Source organism: Melopsittacus undulatus, chromosome 3 (assembly GCF_012275295.1).
Source record: "Melopsittacus undulatus isolate bMelUnd1 chromosome 3, bMelUnd1.mat.Z, whole genome shotgun sequence".
In the NCBI taxonomy this organism is placed as follows: domain Eukaryota; kingdom Metazoa; phylum Chordata; class Aves; order Psittaciformes; family Psittaculidae; genus Melopsittacus; species Melopsittacus undulatus.
In genome coordinates this window covers 18,862,039-18,883,163 of record NC_047529.1, presented here as the reverse complement: position 1 = coordinate 18,883,163, position 21,125 = coordinate 18,862,039, and the positions used below count along the sequence as shown (strand labels likewise).

Genomic DNA, 21,125 nt, shown 5'->3' with positions numbered 1-21,125 from the left:
TTGCTAAGTAAGCCAAGCACTTTAATTCCTTATTCAGTAAGTCTTTCATTCCCTGTAGCTTTTATCTGAACCTATTCCTGTTTGGCTTAATCTATCTGGGATACAGGGAACAAAACTTGCATTTTTAATAACATGTAATAGTGCTCTATACAATGTTGTCAATAGCTTCCTTGCTTTACTGGAAATACTTTTCCAGATACATTCAGTATTTTGTTTGCCTCTTTATGGCTGCATTTCACTGATGACTTTCATCATGTGACTGACAGGATCTTGGATCCCAGGTGAGCTCCCCTTTAGTAGCGCCAATAGTTTTTAGTCCAGGAGTGCATAGCTTTGCCCTTGTACTCTGAGGCTTTTAGCTCATGTCTATCACACCAGTGCTCATTTCTTCCATGGATGGTGCTCTGTTTGTCATTTGCATTGGCTGTCATAAATGATAACAATCAAGCTTGAGTAACCAGCAGCCTCAATTTGTGTGCGCACTTTGTGCTAATTTTGTTAATGAAAATATAAAAGAACTTTAGAAACTGCTAGAGGTGGTGAATGACGGGTGATGAGAGCTGATGTAAGGTGACAGGGAAGAACTGGGGAACGGTGCCTGATGTTAGCAAAGGAATAGCAAGATGACGAGATGGCTTGGGGCCTATGAGAGAGAAGAGAAAACTTCTGCAGAACTGGTCAACTGAAAACTACTTGGATTTGCCAGAGCAAATCAGGTCTCACAGAGACACACCTGGGATGGATGAAGACAGTGCAAAATCCCAGAAATAAATGCCTGACTCATGACTTTCTGCATTTTGACTTGTTAAGAGTAGCAATGCTGCTGCTCAACTTCGGACATTGCTTTATTTCCAAGAGTTTTCTAAGTATTCTGAAAGTTGAGAGACACATTTTCTATAAGTATTTAAAGAATACTGAATCCTAAAAGTCCTGAATTGAGAGGATTATGAGTCTTGAATAATTTATCCACAAAACTTGAAAGGGAAAGAATTTTCTTAGGTCTTTAAAATGCATATGATAAATTTGCTTATAGGTTGGAATTAGTCTGAAAGACTTTTATCCAGACAAGTACATTCAGCAGATATTAGAAGTCACAGGCAATAGCAATTAAGGCACAAGGCATTTCCTGGGAATTAATATCAAGCCAGAAGGAGTTGGGATGGCTCTAAATGCAGCTGAGGGCCATTAATTGCAGTTGATGATTAATGACCTCTGCTGAGGTCATTATTATTATCAGCTGAAAATGGAGAAAAATTCAGATGTATGAATCTTTTTAATGGGAGATGCAGTTTCAGCCAGAGCAGTTGGTAGACAGACTGTGGACAGACTGCCCTGTATTAGTATCAAATAGAGGCCTTGATTTCCCTCCTCCCCATAGTATTTTTTGGAGCATTAATCAAAGCTGAATCTCCAAAGGTTTGCCAGTATCAAATTGAAAAGTAGGCAGAATAGAGTCCATAGCACTTTAATGTTCTCCCTGTATTACGTTTGGTGTCCAGTATTTAATCAGCTTTATTTAGATACATCTGTCCCTTCAGTGCCTAATGGAAGTGTGTCTCATTATTGTCCAGAAATGTGCGCAAAACATTCCTTGTGCTCACTGTTCTTGGGCCCAAGTTTGAAATCACATCTTCCCTTCTTCTGCATTATGACCCTCACCAAGATCTGCATTCTGGAGTGTCACGAAGAGGGCAGGTACAAAAGACAAGAAAATACCACTGTTTCAATAGAGGGAGAATCTGTTCCCTAATAAATAATTACTTCCCAGTTGACAATTTGAAATATTTTTTTATATGATGAATGATTTTATTGTTGACTTGTAGGGAAACAGAGTTACTACAGGGGGCTAGGAAATGTTCATGATTAGGAAATGTTCACTTTGCTGCTTATTTTTAGCATATGGGACTTCTGTTATAATACCTTGAATACTTATCAACTCCATGATGTTTGTGGGATTACTGCTTGCCGTTATTCCCCTTGACCAACCACTGAGCTCTCTCCTCTCTTTTTTCCTCCTCCTTTTTGTTTATTCCTCTGAAGTATGTCCTGTGGTGAGAGGAAGGGGTGAGTGAGGTCAGATGAAATGAAAATCATGAAAGCTTAATAGACCACAGGGAGGGGAGGTTCCTTTGAAAGACAGAAGTTCTTCCCTGTGAGGGTGCTGAGGCTCTGGCACAGGTTGCCCAGAGAAGCTGTTGCCGCCCCATCCCTGGCAGTGTTCAAGGCCAGGTTGGATGGGGCTTTGAGCAACCTGGTCTAGGGGAAAGTGTCCCTGCCTGTGGCAGGGGGGTTGGAACTGAGTGAGGTTTAAGGTTCCTTCTAACCCAAACTATTCTGTGATTTTTCTAAGAAGTTGTGGATTCTTTGTCTTGCTTTGTATGATCAACAGATGAGAACTGAGGTCTTGATGAAATTACATGAATTGCATTTTCTATTACATCTTACGCAGCCTTAGCAACTTATCCACTCAGAATATAAACTGTTTTCCTGGGTGAGAAGAGAATAGGTTGTATTTTAAAGCTTATTTGCAGATGTATCAAGGAAAACATCAGGTTGTTGGAATTCTACAAACAGCTGACATAACAGTGCTCAGTGTATGAAATGGTGTGGCAAATCATCTCAAAACACTTTGTTTTCAGGCTAAAGAACCCTTAAAAGAAAGAGCTTTGCTCAGGCTGATTCTCCATCTTCAATGACTTTAAGTCTTGGTTAAAGTAGTAAAAATGCTAGAACTTTACGTGAGACTCACTGGATGGCAGTCAAAAGTCTTAGACACAAAAGTTCAACTAACTAGTAACTGCTCCCTTTCAGTCTTAACACTTCATGAATCTATGCTTGTGAATGAAAAGACCTGTGCAAGTGTGTCAGAAATGATGCAAAGACTATGGGTTTATTTGATGATTTGGAACTAGTCCTCTGTGTTTGCATATTTACAGAGAAATTGCAGAGGAAGTCTGATCCTCCAAGGCTGCTAATGAACCTTGAATTTCTGTTGATCCCTAGGTCCATAGATGTGGAACACCTCAGACCTTTCCTTTACAGTATTAAAATATTCACATTTGTGTCATCTGCTTTTGTAAGTGGTTCTACAGCTAAACATTTTGAAGCCTGAAATTTGCCTTTGGATCAGGTGACTGTTTTCAGTTCCCTCACTTTTTTCCATGCTGCTACAGGAACTCTGAAGAAATAAGTGTATCTGTATTTAAGTATTTAAATGACAGAAGCATCAAAAAACCATAACATGCAATACCAAATAACCCTGCTGTGTTGATGTGAATGTAGCCCTCAGTTACAATGAACCTGACTTTGTCTGCTGACTCCATTTTGATTCAGCACAATGCTTGCTATTGTACAGATGTGACCACAGTTGTCTGCTGTTTTTGGTCATGCACCCTTTTCAGCTTCATTCCATAAGCCACTGTTGCAGTTTTGCTCAACTTTTATGAGTTCAGTAGCTTCTGGGTTCTCAATTTGGAGAATCCTTCCCCCAAATATTCTTTTCACAGAGCCTTCGTTAGTCTGTGGACACTCACCCCCAAGGGCCACAGGCTGAAACCCCTTGGTTAAACAGTTGTCAAGTTTCAGATGATCCTTTGACACAAACTGATGTGATGGAGCACAGAGTAGATGCTCAGCATTCTTTCTTTTTCATCTGCAGGAGAAATTTGAAGGCTTGTTCCGTGCCTACGATGACTGTGTGACATTCCAGCTGTTCAAAAGCTTCAGGCGTGTGCGGATAAACTTTAGCAGTCCCAAATCAGCTGCTCGTGCCAGAATAGAGCTGCATGAAACACAGTTCAGAGGGAAGAAGTTAAAGTTGTATTTTGCACAGGTAATGAAATCTGGTGTCTGTTTCTGTTAGTGCTTTTATAGAAGTATTGAGCAGTAACACTGTATAAAAGTAATAAAGGTTTCTCCCATGTCCAATCTCGCTGCTAACAGATTTCTCAAATGTCCTTATGTTGCCTGAGCTGTACCTGACTAGTGCGTCTGCAGTAAATTTAAAGGACCACTAAGGACCCAAGCTGCTTATTCAACACACAGAGGTTACGTGGCTTAGAACTGTTTTTACAATACTGGGTAATTTCTGTGAGTAATGTGAAGTATCAGAAGTTCTTAAAAAAAAGTAGGGCTGAATTACTTATTTGACTGTATCCCTTAGCCATAGTCAGGCTTCCTCCTTCACCCTTTTTGTTTTATTCTTACTGAATACATGTGTGAATTTTCTAAAGGAATTTAGTAAGTATCAGTAAAAAGATCAGTAAAAAGTACAGGAAGAGCCATACCCCCCGCCTGGGGGCATAGGTGATTAAATCCATCTGTTGGAAGGGTCAGCCGAGGATTTGATTCTCCATGGCCAAGAATAGAGAACCCAGATCTCCCACAGCCTGGGTGAGTACTAGGCCTCATCCAGGGTACAGAAAGGTAGGGGAGGCTGAGAACCCGACCACCACCTCTTCTGCATGTATTTTAATGAATTGCTGTGGCCACTGTAGCTTATGGGATACTCACAGGTGCTCATAAGCAACGTAAGTGTGCTTTGAGCTGCTTGGTCAGTCCTTCAGAGCTCTGGGGTTAAGAGCAGGTTTATTGGAAAGTGTCAGTCAAGCCTAAGAGGCAGTTGAATTTTGAGCTTCTGCAGCCTGGTCAGCATAAGAGCTGATTTAAGCCTAGGCAGAAACAGGACCTCAGGAGGATGGAAAACTACATTTGTGAAAGAAACAAAACAATATGTTTAACAGGTTAGATGAGTTCAGAAGACTTTACAGTTGGCTTCAGGTGTTGAAAAGCTGCCTCAATCCCATTTTAGATGCCTTCATCTCTAGATCCTGGTATGGCAGGCTGCTGTCTCAAGCTTGCTGTCATGCAAATGCAGGTTACTGCTTTTGGGCTCAAGGTGGTTGTAAACTTGCTCAAGTATGTGGAACCTTCCTTAATATACCAGAAAAAGAACAGTAACTAAACTACATAATTTAAGATGGAAATGAAATGAGAACAACTAGTTGCAAATGACTAAGAAATGTAATAGATTCCTTTATCACTTTAGCTAAAGAAATCAGATCTTCAGAAATCTTTCTGAAGTTACGTACAAGGCCTTGGTGCAGGAGTTACTGATTTCTTGTCTAATGTCTGTTTTTATTTAGGAATTTAGACCAGTAAATCACAACAATATCTTTTCAGCCTCAAAAATCTCTGAACTAGCAGCTGTGGATACCAAAGCTTTTGCATTTATCCTCACAGAACATATACAATAATCACAAACATTGTAGCTTTGCTCATATAACAGCCCCCCACAGTGCATTTACTGTAGAGGAACCATCTGTAGCATTGAAATGAAATTCATCTCCAGACCTTCTCTGTTGAGACTGATACTGAAACCCTGCCTGGGTGGCACTTGGCATTAGAAGTGCATGACTTGAGTAATCATTCCATTTACCTATCCCATGTGGATGAAAAGCTGGACATGAGCTAGCAATGTGCCCTCGCAGCCTGGAAAAACCAACTGTACTCTGGGCTGCTTCACCAGCAGTGTGACCAGCAGGCTGAGGGAGATGATTCTCCCACTCTACTCTGCTCTCGTGAGACCCCACTTGGAGTATTGCGTTCAGCTCTGGGGGTCCCAACATAAAGAGGTGGAGCTGTTGGAGAAAGGCCAGAGGCCACGAAGATGCTCAGAGGGCTGGAGCACCTCTGCTATGGAGACAGGCTGAGAGAGCTGGGCTGGTTCAGCCTGGAGAAGAGAAGGCTCCAGTGCCTAAAGGGGCTGACAAGAAATCTGGAGATGTGCTTTTTACAAGGGCCTGTAGGGACAGGACAAGGGATAAATGGCTTTAAACTGGCAGAGGGGAGATTGAGACTATATGTGAGGAAGAAATTGTTTACAGTGAGGGTGGTGAGATACTGGCACAGGCTATGCAGAGAGAGGTGGTAGATTCCCCATCCCTGAAAACAGTCAAGGGCAGGTTGGACAAGGCTCTAAGCAACCTGGTCTAGTGGAAAATGTCCCTGCATGGGGGGTTGGATGAGATGACTGTTAAAGGTCCCTTCCAACCGAAGCTATTGTATGATTCTATCCTATACTAAACAATGTATATGTTATTCTTTAAAGATTCAGACCTCCGAGACAGATGGAGACAAGCTTCATTTGGCACCACCACAGCCTGCAAAACAGTTTCTCATCTCGCCTCCAGCCTCCCCACCTGTAGGGTGGCAACCAATAGATGATGCAACACCTGTCATCAACTACGACCTCCTTTATGCAGTTTCTAAGCTAGGACCAGGTAAGCATGTGATTCTTCTGTGAAAATGTACCAGAAAAAGCAGACGAGAAATAGCAACGTAGATAATAACTGTAAGGAAGCTGGTGTAAAGCCTGTAAGTGGCATTAAAGCTTTGGATTTAAGTCGACGCATGTCAACTGGTTCTTTGCTTAAGAGTGAATTTTATCACGTATACATACAGAATTCTACCTGCAGCTCATGAATGAAGTCTGACTAAATAGCAGATCAAAGCTTGCTTTACACATTTTATTATGCTTCGGTCTGTGCTTAGATGAGGCAACTGATGGTTTAGGTGTGGACTGGACAAAAGCTTGTCCATGAACTTGAGTTTTTGCTTTAAATCTGCTCAGTACTGCATTCCAAGGTGCAGAATACCTTATGTAATGTTTAGGCATCACTGCATTTCCACTGGAGTGGAGAGAACTGCCATTCCCCAATCCTGGCAGGGTTGCTCTCCTAGGACTGCTCATTTTCTGTTGTAAACTGTGTGGAGGAGAAATGGTTGGTAAGCTGTAACCTTTGTGAGCATAAGATACATGTCAGTAGGTAATGCTGATAGACTTTCTTCTCTCTTCCCGTCTTCAGCTAATGCCAGGAAGTGAAGCTAGCTGGGATTTTCAAAACAATGCTTTCCCTTAGAAAATGCTCATCTGATGAAACCAAAACTTCTCCTAGGAGAGGATTATTTTTGTTTAAGGCATCTTTACCAACAGTTTTCTTTCAAAGCTGTTAAAGCACCATCTTTTAAAATTTTCAGAATGGCAAAGGTTCCAGTTTCAGGTCTAAGCAGTATCATTTAGAAACTGGACTAATTTACATTCATAAACCACAAGGAAAAATAGGTTATTAAATTACTTTTATACTGAAATAGAGCACTTCAGATGCAATTTAATAACAGTTGTTGGGTGGCTGAGCTGATAAAAATTTATCAGTTTAGTTTTTAAATTCTAGTGGGATGAGGGAATTGTTTTCTCCGCAGTTGAACCAAACATGCTGCTTGCTTGTTCTGAGAGTAGCTTCCAACTGCAAACATCTTATCACTGGGGCCTTTGTGTAGCTGTACCAGAGTAACCCAGAGCTGAGGTGCAGGATTATCTCACATCTTTTTCACATGGGATCTCTCACAGGGGGGAAATACATTATCAGGAGAACATCAGAGATTCCTGCGGCTTATTCCCCTTCAGCAGGACAGCTCATAGAAAAAGGCTGTCAGGCGTAACACTTCATACTGTATTGCATATTATTATTGCCAGAATTGATACTTTGCTTCTAAACTGCTGAATAAAATTAAAAACAAAAGCCTCCTTTTTGCTTTTTGTTTTTTTTTTTTTCTTTGATGCAGCACTGTTATAAATGGAAACACGTAAACGAATTCCCAAGCTGGCTGGGTAATAAATCAATTCCTGTTCTAGAGCAGTGGAATGTGAAATATCGCTCATTGTCCCACACTCTGGGACAGCTTTGCGTGAAGGTCATATTCTCCCGTAGTTAAGGAGCCTGCAGGGAGCAATATGAAAAGTCATGGTGTGCTCTCGTCTTTCTATTTTTAGCACTTGTTAGAGGGATCAATTTTAGTTAACTGCAGTGCCGGGTTTAAAATAGTGTTGCAGTTCTCAGTTGTGCATTTACTATGTTTAGCATTCCATTGAAAACAAATCCACCAAATCTCATTTCTCAGTAGGAAATCAGTAAAACACAAGGCCTTACATCAACTGTTGGCCTGAGCTATGTTAGATCCTTTATTTTCATTCAAGAAACACAATTAAAACATGTAACTATGGTTAACAGCTATGAAAAAATGCTCACTGACTGAATGTTGGAGCCTGACTTCTGTGTCTTTAACATGTGACGGTATCCAAGTACCAGGAAGATTCATTTAAGCATGTAAATAGTGAACAGTTTCTATCTCCTCAATATAAGATGGGGTTTACTGACCTACTTTTCTCGTAATTTGAGATACACCACTTGGACACGGACCATGCTACTTTCCACTTCCATGAGTACAGGTCATCTCCTCTCTGTCGTGGGCACAAAGGCTGGGACATTGGCTTTGGACAGATTTGCTAAGTGTTGTCTTTTTCTTTGTGGCTTACAGCCGTGACTGTCTGGTCTGGCATCTCAGAGGTCTAATGGAAAAGATTTCTTTCTGCTGTGCACAAAGGGAAGCTGGCTTGTGGTCCTTCAACATCAAATTAAGATCAGTGAGGCTGCATTCGCTTCTTAGGGAGGATCATGGCATATTTAATAAAGCTACTGGTTGATTGATGTATGTTGTCACTCTCTGCAAATGCAGAAGTTGAGCTTTAAATGAGGCATGAACAGAATGCTGTAGACCAGTCAGAGCCAGGAACTGTGCCTGTGCCTGGTTCTGACCACCAGCCTAGGATTTTTCCAATATATTACAAATAAAGAAGCGTGATGTTAATCTCTCTGATGAAAAATACTTCCACTGTCAAGAAAACTTCCACTAGCTGGTCAAAGATACAAAAGCATTGCACTAACTGGGGTGGTAGTTTGGCTGTTTGCCTACCGGGCCCAGGTTCTGTCTCTGCCTGATCTGGCTGTCCCTTAAGTCTTTCCTACAGGAATGCTTGCAACCTGACAAGCTGTTGCCTAGTCTAAGCCCTCATGTCTTTTCCATATTGTTTTATAAGGTCTTAGTTTCATCCTGCTGAGGAATACAGGAAATAATTTCATATGAGAAATGTTTGTAAGCGGGATACAGGGGCAATCTCCAGGTCCAGGCTATGTATAAACAGCAGAGCTGCTCCTAGTAAAGAAAAGGCAGCAATGTTTGCTCTGCCATTTGTTTGTGCAGCAGTTTATGAACCATCCTCATGGCACTAGAATAAACCCCTCCTTTTCTGGAAAGCAGTCCTACCTTCTCCCTGTTCACTTCCTAACCTGTATATTTCTTCCCTTCTACCCCCACTGCCTCTTTCAAACCCGTCACCCCAGTTTCTTCTGCACTGTACAGTAACACACACTGTGGGTCAGGGTCCTGAGCACTCACCTGCTCCATGTGCTCCCCAGTGTGATTTTGCCCTCCGTCAGTTAGCAGTTGTCCCCACGATTTCAGGCACGTTTGAAAACCAGTGCGGGCTGGGCACCATCTCCAGTAGCCCCTACAGACAAGTTCATACCAGTTTCAGTTCCTTCTGTGTTTCCAAGTCTGTCATCAGCATTCCAGCAGGCTTTGCACCTCTTAAATGCCCTCAGGCTATGCTTCAGGTCATGTAAAGCACATTTTTTTCACACTATGAAAGTACCATTCCAAAGTATTGCACATGATGGCTCTTGCATCCACAGTGGTATCTCTGGGTGTGCAGAGGAGACCCTGCAGAAGGCTGTGTCTCTTGGCTGCTGGGTCTGTGAATGATCAGTGGTCAGAAGAGGAGTTGCTTTAGGGCTTCATTGTCATTGAGCAATTAAGATGTGGCTGTTCCTGCCATGGTCCTGCTGGTTTCCTTGAGGAGGATGCATAGCTCTTGCCGCTGGGTTTGCTTCACCCCTGCATGGGGAAAGGGAAAACAGGGAAGAGCAGAACCCTACCCAGAAAATGTCACACACAAGGATTTCAAACTGTGTCTCTCATGGCAAGTTTTCCATGCCCAGCTGTTGTCAAACCCTCCTGTTAATTCTCACTGATTCAAAGGAAATGCTAAATACCTTGCATGGATTCCAGAGAGGATTAAAGGGGTTGTAGGGGCAGGAAGATGGATGATAGATAACATTTTCCATCTCTGTCCTTCTTCTCCCCTCTGTTCTGTGGCTGCTTCTGCACTTCCCTCCCCTTGCCAGGGGCAGGGTGCAGGAGGGCTGCTGGGTGTAGAAAGCTCTCCCTCTGCCTTCTTCTGTCCAGAAGAGGAGGGTGCCCTTCTGCAATATTGGCAATGGGCTTCCAGAAAGCAGCTCCTCTATTTTGTGTATGGCAGATCTGTGCAGCAGAGGTTTTACACGGGATCGGTTCTCCTTGGCATAAACATGCATCCATACAAAAGACCACTTATATGCACCATATTATTTGTAAAGTGCTTGAGTTAAGAGACTATAAGTGGAAGGTCTTTTTATAGTGGTAGTGACACAGTTAAGATGGAATGGACAGCTCTGAACCCATTAACCTTTGATCGTGAGTCAGAATCAAGGATGAGGTAACTGCACAGTATCATTACCATTTCTTCATTGTTAATTAAATATATGAACATCCTTTTTGCTGGACAAAAGTACCTCATTAGATGAGAGATGCACCATCAACGAAAGGTCACAGTACTGATCCAGATGGGGATAGAAAATCACATACCATTATTTCTAATTCTGAAATACCCTACACTGCTTTTGTGCTGTTCTTGTGGTCATCTCTGTTGTGTCACTTGAGGCTGTAGCTTTGCTTGCAGTTAGCGTGACCGCAAAAGGTAGTGCCAAGTGACACAAAAGCAGCTAGGCCCATTGCTGAATGGTGAAACTTCAAATTCCTGTGTTGTTTTTTTTTCTTATCAAATAAAGAAAGGAACACCACTTCTATTTTCAGGGGTTTGTTAGGAACATTTTCTGACAAACCTCTATGGTGGAGGTGCTGCAGCTTAGTTCTTCTCCACATTGTAATCCAAAGACAGAGTTAACATGTTTGAGCATAAATTAGGTGATATTTTTCTGAGCAAATGTATGTGAGTTTCCATTGTTACCTCAGCTTACATGATCATTTAAATAATCTTATCTATACTAACTCGACCTGCTACTCTTAGCTTGGGACAGCCTATGGCTTGTAACTATATCTCAGTTGCAGCGATTCAACCATTACTCCAGTATTGTAACTGCTGTGGAATTAGTTCTTTTTTTATGCTGAAGGCATTAAGAGGAAAGAAAAAAACATAGCAAAAAGCAGAAGGGAAGGTGTGATCTGTCTGTACCTAACAGATTTTTATTTTGTACTTATTACCCTCTTATTTTTCCCCAAACAATGGTTACCTTTAGGAACAAGGTACAGCTGTATAGTAGTCCCTTAGTTACTATTCCTAGCTCAGCCATAAAAATATGTTCTGCAGTTTGAGCCACAGTTCTGCAGGCATGAATAATCGTGAGTACAGAACTGAGTCTGCAGCTCATTTATGCTCAGAAATAACTGTGTGCCTTAAAACCCTAATTTATGGGAGCATTGCATTTTGATTTGCAAAGTGACATTAATTGCTATTGCAGTTACTTCTGCCAGAGGCATCTGAATATTTTTCCTTGTGTCTGTACTTATTTCCACTGCTCTTTTTCAGCGGAAAGAGCCCTTCTGGGAAGGATTTGAACAGTAAAAGAATGTGGCATTTGAACTGGGATTATTACCTTTTAAGAGGGCAGTGAATCTGATTTACTTCTCAGTGCTGGTGTATGAGCAAAGGGCCCAGTGCTGCGTGTGCGCAGCACTGCAGAGCTGCTTGTAGCTGACAGTGACCAATGTAGCCTTCAGTGCTGGTTGGCAGCATTGACGTCAGCCCAGAGCTGAGAAATTAGCTGAAGCCCACAGGGAAAATAGGCAAAGAAAAACCGTATAATTTCTCAATGCAGCACAACCAAGCTATTCCTCTTTTTATATTTCAGCCTATCAGCAAGACCTGTAATGCTTTGCTCAATTTGGATTCAGAGGAAAGGTAGCCAAAAATAGAGCAGTTAAATGTCAACATTAATGGTATCACAGCAGTAAAATATTTCTCACAGCAAGATGCCTGACTTCCAGCTATTATTCACTAGTTTGCCTTCTATTTTTTAGGCAAAAATGCAGCATGTCCTCTAATCATAAGCTGCCTGGTCATATCTGGACCAAGAATTTGTCAGCACAAACAGCATGTGAGCACAGTCCCAGAACTGCGTGTGCTAATGAGGGGACAAACCTGCAACCTCTTCTTCACAAGAATTACTCTGCCACGAAGTTGCTAATAAATAGAAACCCGAATTAACAACACCAGCAAACTACAAGTGCTTTGGGGTAGAGCAGCCATTTCACTTTCATAGTGCAACACCTAGCGCTGCCAGGCTCTGCCCATGATGCAGGCATTTAGGAGCTCCTGCACCACAAATTCAGGCCAGCTCAGTATATTGGGACCTCACCTTCCTCATTTCAGTGTATTCTGCAGGCAAAAAGCAGTGGTTCTGGAGCAGTCTTATGGAAAAAAATCCAAGCTATGAGGTGTGCATATGGTCACTGTAAGCCTGTTTTAATGTAACTTGTGGGTCTTGGGAGGTAAGAGTGATGACAAGGGGGACAGGGCATTATCTCAAATGGTTTCTAGGTTTTAGTGCAGTGAATGGGTGTTTGTCAGTTCTGAAAGACCAAGTCAAGCTGTCAGACATGTCACCATTAGGACATTTTCCTTACAGTCTTAAATTAATTCCTTGCAATCTAATAACCAATAGCTACGTAGATCCTGTGTACAGTCCAAAACACAATGCAGTGCCAACAGACTGAATGCAGGACTGAAAGTCCTATGTCTGATCCTGATTTTCCTTTGTGGACTGCTGCAGGTAACCACCTAAGCCACCCTTATCTTCCTTGCAGGTGTACTGTGTGCAGACTTAAATAGGAAATGTATATAGTTAGCAAATCTAATGTACTGTTTGTTTCACCAGCTAGTGAGCGTTTATAGCCTGTACTCTGTAACCTCATCTGTAGAGACAGAATTTGTTACAGATGCGGCTAAAGAGCTTTGGACTTCAAAATCCATCTAAAGCAGATATGTGTATTTTTGTATTTCTGGAGCAATTGGATCAAGTGTTGATGTCTCTCTGAAGGTGACATGTTGCAGAATCTATGTGGATTTAAATGGGACTGGAGCCAACAATAGAAAAGGACAGCCCCATCCCAACATGTGTGATGTGACTTCAAGACCAGACATGTGAGGGATTGGACTCCAGTCCCTCTTCTTAAGCATGAACTTCCATGTTCTCTCTCCTCTTTGTCCTTCCTCCACTGATGCTATGAGCCACTGCCATTGGTGCAAAACACCAATCAGGGTATAGACATGAAGGTATTTTATTATACCTTGTACACCAATGATCGTGCCCCACCCAGGGCATCAATCAGTTGTGGCAGCTGATGCAGTCTAGCCATGCTTGCCCTTACCTATATTTAGGAGCAGCACAAGCTCATCTGCCACATCCAGGTGCAGGAGTATTCTGCAATCCAAGAGTACCACAGCCTGTGCTACTATGTGGACTGTTGTCTTTTGATCTAACTGTTTTCCTCTGCTTCCAGGAGAGAAGTACGAGCTGCATGCAGGAACAGAGTCCACTCCCAGTGTGGTAGTGCATGTCTGCGACAGCGACATGGAAGAAGACGAGGACCCAAAGAATTCTCCAAAGCCAAAAATCATTCAAACTCGACGCCCTGGTCTGCCACCTCCTGTATCTAACTGAACCTCTCCAGCAGAAGCAGCACTTCTCTCCTCCAGCACGGCTCTTGGTTTTTGTTTGCTTTGTTTTGTTGAAAGGCAGCCATCGCCTTTTGAGTTCCAGGACACTACTCATTGAAACCCCTTCACAGTAATCAAGCCTATGTAATCAAAGGGCTAGGAAAAAGATCTTTGTATATGTAACCATATCACACACCAACGGATAGGTTTTTCTGGAAAGGACAAAACAAGGCTGGAGAGACAAGGGAGGGTTTTGGTCTGAGGATTTTTTCACAGCTCTAATTTGCATGCTGAAACACCACTACCAGAGAGGTTGTTCAGGTTGGCAATTAGGCTGATACCAGGCTTGATATTCAAACTCCCACAATACTTGCTACTGCCCTTCATTGAGCAGCCAGCTTCTCTGACCCTCCCAGCTCCCCTGCAGACCTTAGTCTTTTCTTTTTCTTTTAATTCTTTTCTTAAGGGGGGATGTGTGTTGTTTTAAATCTATTAGCAGCTTGGTGGCCTTGTCACCCCCCCTGGAGTTTTCTGTAAGGAATACTACCTTTGCAGCATTTTTAGGAGTAGCAGAGAAACACCCTCTCCCACCAGTAGAGCTCACTGGTCCTTAATGGTGGCAGGGATGTGAGACAGAGGTGTCTGGACTGAAGGGAGAGACAGCAGCTTGATGGAGGGTCCAGTGTCCTCTTAAAAGAGGAGCAAGCCAAAATATCAACAGGGATAGTTGTTCTATCTTCCATAAAGATATGAGTGGTACTTCTCTGAGATTGAGGAAGAAAGAGAAGTTAACTGATGGCTCTCTGTCATAGCTGTAAGTTCTAGTAATGATACAGGCTGAATGCTTTCCTAGTGGTGTGTTGAATAGCCCTGAAACTGTTAATAATTACTTTCACATTTCTGATACTCAGATCTCTTACTTCCCCACTTGTGTGCTTTAAAGCCCTTTTTGAGCTGTATGCAGTTTGGGTTTGTGGAGGTGAGGAGAGGTTTGTTGGTGTTTGTTGATTTCTTTTTTCTCTTTTTTTTTTTAGGCCAAAGAAAACAGGACCATAATTACACACTTGAAATTAGACTGCATGCAACTGAATCCCCTTTTTTCACTTTCCTGCATGTTTCTTTCACTTGCAGTGTATACTGGGTTACCAGAACTGTCCTGTGTTTTCATCATGGCTGGCAGATACTGGATTCCCTGTCTGACAGACCTTCCATGATGATTACTTTTATTATGTGCACTTGTCATTTTGAGAACATATTTTCTAGACATTTGAGCTCAGATTTTGCATATATTTAAGCATGCGCTTAATTTATGCACACGAGTAGTTCCACTGGAATTAATACTGCAGAAAACTGAGCATATGTGTAAGATACAGTGGGACTTTAAAGCTAATTTAACTGCAGCTGTACTCCCAAAAGTGACTATAATGGCACAGTGAGGTTCCAAGGTTTAAATGCATCCTGAAAGCTCGCTCTAGGATCTGAAAAGTCAGCTCACATCTGTAATAAAGATTTTTGTCCTAAAACCTAATGATCTGGTCTCTGAAGAAGGGTTCCATTCCACCTTTAATTAGCAGTGAGGCTATGGGCTTCAGCACAGTGAAGCCCCCTTTGCTGGAGCATCCATCTACTCTGCAGTACTCCTAGGAAGAAAAACAGGTTGCTCTGTCAGTGAGAGTGGAGATACCATTCTCAGCATGCATGGTGAGAATGTTCTGAGACCTTCCTGAGGATTCAACATCCTCATGCACTTCATTCTCTGATACCACAGTCCCCTTATATTCCTGTTGAGATGCAGTGCTTTCCTTAGCATATTATCTACAATGCGATACTTGTTACTGCGTTATGGACCTTGTTGTGCGTGTGTTACACTAACAGAAACACGTTCTTACAGCAGAGACTGAACAAAAAATGAGGCTTTACTATCCTCATGATATCTGTGTAAACTTGTCTTAAAGTAACTCCTTAGAGGTTTCACTTTGGTTACTATCTCAGTGATGCATTTGGAATTGGTTTCAATAAATAAATTGGCACTTGCTGCCCTGGGACTATAACCTGATGTTCCTCTTGAAAATGCCATCAGAGGCCACCTGCAAGATTTCAGGAGTAACACCACTGTCCTTTTTGAGAACATACACAATGCTGAGGTCCATGGGGTTTAGAACACTTAAAACAGGGACAGTAATATTTAAACACATAAGATTTTTTTGTTGAGATTTGCTGCATAGAAGAAATTATTAGCCCCATCCTCAAGTGATGTAAATGATCAGAGATCATTTCCAATCAAAGCTGGTACTCTGGAGTTTTTTACATGCAAAAGCATTGGAAGCCAAATCTTACCCCTGTATCCATGAACTCAAACTTCAAAGAGACTTGGTTCTGGAATATAGAGTCTGGCCTCAAATGATTCATAACTATACTGCAAATTAAAGCATTGGATCTTAGATGTGCTTTCCTCAAAGTGCATTTTCAGACAGATTTAAAAACAAGTCCCATGTAATGACTCCTTATTGTCTTTATAAAACTCCACAGAACTGCCCAGGAAAGAGTGGAACATGATTTGTTGGGTGAAGTGTACAATAGAAACACAACTACAAACCTGAACACTTAACGAAGCGTGTTGTTACTATGGTCAAAGCTTATGGATCACATTTTCCTGATAAAATAATGGTCAGCACAGAAAAATGTTTCAGGTATTATGGAATAACATCCCTATCATAAAAGTAGCAGCTTTTGTGACACTTGTTTCTTGAGGCAACCTGGTATTTTGCTAGAGGCATGTTCTTGCCATCACAGAAGAATGGCTTCTTGCAAAACACGCTGACCATCTGGAGGAGAAGCTGTCCTGTTTAATTCAGTAATGCACAGGCAGAGCCCCTGCTCACTTCAGTGGGCATTTTTTTTCATGTAGCACCTTCGAGCTTAGTCCCTCTGACACACTCTTTTTCACAGGGTGTCCACAGTGTTAGAAGAATGGAATCGCTTGTTACATTACATCTGCCGTTGAACAGTGATGTAGGGGACATCCTTCTAATGTCATTTCTGAATCAGGAGCCTGTGGGAGCAGCTGGCAGCAGTGCCCTGGGGCCTGCTGTTGGGTGGACATGGCTGTGCCTGCTTGGAAATGAAGGAAGGGAATCAGGGAGTACAGTTGCTATTTCTGTTGTCTGCTGCCTGCTTGTCCTTTCTCACCTCTTCAGATACAAGATCAAAATGTTAATGACTTCCTAAGTACAGTTAAAAGCATGAAAACCTTTACAGTGCATGGCAAAAGGGTATCTTTGAATCTGTGCTTTTGGATCAGAAGAAGAAAGAATTTCTGTGGCCTTGATTTTTGTAATGAAGACAAGGTAGTACAAACTCCCCCCTTCCTAACATACCCATACGCCCTCAAGCACACTTTGTTTTCAGCAAGAAAACATGGCAAGAGCATCCCTTCCTCAACTGTAACAAGATTACAGGCATAGCTATTGCAGAGTGCTTTATAGTGTGAAAATGTGCCCCATGCATAAATTGTTTAACATTTAATTGATCTAAAATCAGGTGGGGGTGGATGGGTTTATTTGTATTTTGGTCTTTTCCCCCGGTCCTTCCTATTTAGTAACAGTTAAAAAAGTTTTCTTCAAAAAGACTGTACAGAATGACAGACTAAACCATCTTGCAAGACCTGACGACAGTGGCATGTCTGAGCACTGTGATGGTTTATGTGAGTATTTGCATTCTATTGTACATACTTTTGAAATATTCTATTTAGTCATATTTTATAGGACTACTGCAAAGCTATTGGCTAATTAATCACTTTTACACTTGTATAAGAGCTTAGTTTAAAAGAATAAATATGGCAAACAATATTTTTGTGTTCTGCTTGCATTGGCATTTTGAAAAGCATCATTTAAAGACTTAAAGTGTTAATAACTGACTAGTGTGGTACTTACCATTGCTCTCCTAACTGGTAGAACTGAAAATGCTTAAATGTGTGATCTAGGCCAAACTCTGTTTCAGTAGCAATTAGGGGGGAAGCAGCCCTCACTGGCAGGATATGCCATGTTCTGTTTTAAACTGTGCAGTTTCAGAGTGATGTGAGCTTGAATGGTTTGCTGTGGATTTGGCTTGGTGTATGCAAAAAAAAAAAGAACAGAGCACAGTCTCTGCTGGGCAAAAGTGCATCCCTGGCAGCTGATGTGATTCTTATTGTGCTGGTGCAGTAACTGGTAAATGCGGTGGGCACAAGTGCTTGAGTGAGGAACATGGATGGCATCCAGCTGCCATCCAGGCTGGGGAAAAAGTTCTGTTAACATTAAGTATTACGAAAATGAAAAGTAATTGTTTGTAGTCTCTTGTGTTAATTTGTACTGGACCTTGCAGAGGACTGCAAACAAGGAGATGAATTTGCTGGTTAACTCTCTTGTGAAATTCCTGTATTTCATCACTCGGATATGCATTTGGAAAAATGATTGGTTTTGTCTGGGTGCCTGGCATAAAAGACACTTGTTTCTCAAAGCATGATTGTTCATGATTCTGAAAGTTAGATCTGCTTAGAAGTCTTGTTAGAAATGAAAGCTCTGAGCTCCCTGTTTCCTTTTGAAGAGGCACACCTTGGCCTCTATATTTTGATTAAAAAAACCCCAAAACAATAGTTGTCTTCTCACAGTGTTCTTCAGAAGCAAAATGTACTATAGGAGGCCCAATTTATTTTTCTCTTTTGAGCAACAAATGAGCTTTCTAGCTACAGTAAGGCTGTTTCCCTGCTCCCTGAAATGCTGCATTGCCTACATGCCTGTTGTGGCTCTTCCGTCTTGCTTGGCACTGGACTGTGCACTTGGAAGTGAGCTTCAGTGCCTCAGTAGGTTGTTGTGGACATCCTGACTACAGTTACAGTGCTTTCAGATCACATCCTCTAAAGAACCCTTACTAAGTTTATTTCTGTTTCTTCTTCAGTGGTAAACATTTTACCACTCAACATTGAGCCATTTAAGACTTGATCTCATGTACCAATACGAATTTCAGACCTTTGCATTTCCTTAATTCCCCTCTTCCTAAAAAATAGTTCCATTTTACCAAAAAGTAAAACCAGGTACAGATTAAAGCCCCAGTTATCCCCTCATTTATTCTCATCCTCATGCAATGCTCTCAAAGAACTAGGTATGCTACCCTAAAAAAACCACCCCCAAACAGACACTGCTTTTCCTGGTTTAGCACATCATCTGCGGGAAGCACAGGAGCTTTCACATATTCCAGGCTTCTCTTAAAAGGAGACTTTCTTCCTAACATGAGCTGTGTTTTTTTTTTTCTTTAATACAAGCAGACTGCAGCATTCAGGGTTAAAATTACAAGGGAGGAAGCACTGTAAAAGCTCTTTCCCACATGTCTATTTGAAGTGTTGAGTATATTTGGTTTGGCTTGGAGGGAAGTTTGCACTGAGGTAGAACAGCAGCAGCACTCCCAAAGGAAGGGCAAGAACCCTGAATGCCTCCACTGCAGAGATGCTCAGAAAGTATTAAAAAATGGCCTTGATTCGTCTCTCCCTTTTGTCAGTTTGTTCAGTCACTACACAGAGATTCTAGGGCTACACTAAGAGTTATCTTAATAGAGGATTGTGTACCGATGCAGTAGCTACAAAGCTTAGAATCAGGGACACTTGTCAATGAGATTCTTGCTGGAGTAAGGCTGGGAAGGCTGTGAAGTGTGAGCAGCCTCAAAGTTAATGAAAAAGATATTCACAACCTTAAAGATAAACTTCAGGATGTAGATTCATGAAACTTGGTTTTACAAATAAGAATTTATTAAGGGCCCGTCTACTTACTGTCCCTGAGCTGGGGCTTCCTCACTCACCAGAGCATCTGGCAAGGAGGATTAAACTTCTCTACACTATAAAATCAGCCTTGTTTTAACAAGTTGTTGTAATTGATCATTTAACTAGTACAAGAAAGTTGTGTCTGCATTAGTGCCACACAGGTGTGTTCTCTTCATTATCTGGTTAATGAAGGTAAATGTTTTGAATCCATTTTAGAGCAAAGTTCTTGTTCAGAAACTTCTGAAAGAAATGCCATCTGTAATGACTGTTGGATCCTTAAGTGTCAGTTTGGCAAGTTGTCCTGCTGTGGGTAGCTGCAGAAATATTTCATGTATGTTGTTGTAGATTTAAAACCATTACTCATGTTTTCATTCGAGTGTCTGCATTTCTGACACAGATGTGACATATCTGTATATATTATAAATCAATACTATTTTTAACCACATATTTTGTACAAATATTCACATTAGCTCTGTACTTCAATGAAAATCTATTATGGTATTAAACATTTTGGTGGAATTAACAAACTTCTTGATCATGTGTTGTTTTCATTTTACATGTTTTAAGCAGCTGAGCCATTTCCTACTTCCAAGGCAAATATTATCATTTCCAGCTATTTAGAGCAGTGCCTTAAATCCATATACACCTCTACCCTCTAGTGACTAACTCCAGCCACTGCAGATGCGTGCAGGTCACTGCTGAAGTTCCCCAGGCCTCGGGATCTGAGTGATGAGAGGCCAAAATTAAAGCTGAGTTGTAAATGTGAGTACTGTATTTCCTAACTAATAACATTAACTATGAGTGTGACACAGCACCCTGCTGTTGAAGGGAATCTAGCCTGAGATTTCAGTACACAGAGGTGCAGTTTTCATGGAACCACAGAATGGTTTGGGTTGAAGGGTCCTTAAACCTCACCCAATTCCAACCCCCCTGCCATGGGCAGCAACACCTTCCACTAGAGCAGCTTGCTCCAAGCCCCTGGGTCCACCCTGGCTTTGAACACTGCCAGGGATGGGGCAGCCACAGCTTCTCTGGGAAACCTGTGCCAGAGCCTCACCACACTCACAGGGAAGAACTTCCTAAGGTATAATCTAAATGCATCTTCTTTCAGTTTAAAGCCATTTCCCTTTGTTCTGTCCCTCCAGGCCCATGTCAGAAGTCCCTCCAGATTTCTTGTCAGCCCTTTTAGGCACTGGAAGCTGCTCTAAGGTCTCCCAGACCCTTCTCCAAGCTGAACAAGCCCAGCTCTCTCAGCCTGTCTCCATAGCAGAGGTGCTCCAGCCCTCTTGAGTGTCTTTGTGGCCTCGTCTGGACTCACTCCAACAGCTCTACATCCCTCTTGTGTTAGGGGCCCCAGAGCTGGATGCAGGATTGCAGGGGGGTCTCATGAGAAAGAAATTTATAATTCCTTTTCCCTGCTTACCCCGTCTCCCAAGCTGCTGGTGTGGGTCCGAAATCATGATGAGCTTCATACTACAGATGTGGTCTAGTTCAGTTCCTGTGTACACAAGCCACATCCACACAGCTTCTATGAATCACATCAGCAATATGTATTTCCAGTTTTGTACTAGTCTCCATCTTATATCTGTAACAGAACAACAGTAATGAAGGGGGAAAAGACAGAAAGAAAACAATTAGAAGAGCCTTGTCCCCTGCTGTAGT

At 41.9% G+C, this 21,125-nt stretch overlaps 1 protein-coding gene across 2 annotated transcripts in view; it reads left to right on the top strand.

Moving 5' to 3' along the window:
* RCAN2 (regulator of calcineurin 2) overlaps positions 1-19,990 on the top strand; it is an 80,030-nt gene extending 60,040 nt beyond the window's left edge. For both annotated transcript variants that reach the window (XM_005146424.3, XM_005146425.3), the window contains 3 exons: positions 3,659-3,832; positions 6,110-6,281; positions 13,516-19,990. In XM_005146424.3, coding sequence (XP_005146481.1) covers positions 3,659-3,832; positions 6,110-6,281; positions 13,516-13,676 — 507 coding nt within the window. In that variant the 3' untranslated portion in view covers positions 13,677-19,990. The remainder of the gene's footprint in view (positions 1-3,658; positions 3,833-6,109; positions 6,282-13,515) is intronic.
* The last annotated feature ends 1,135 nt before the right edge of the window (positions 19,991-21,125 follow it).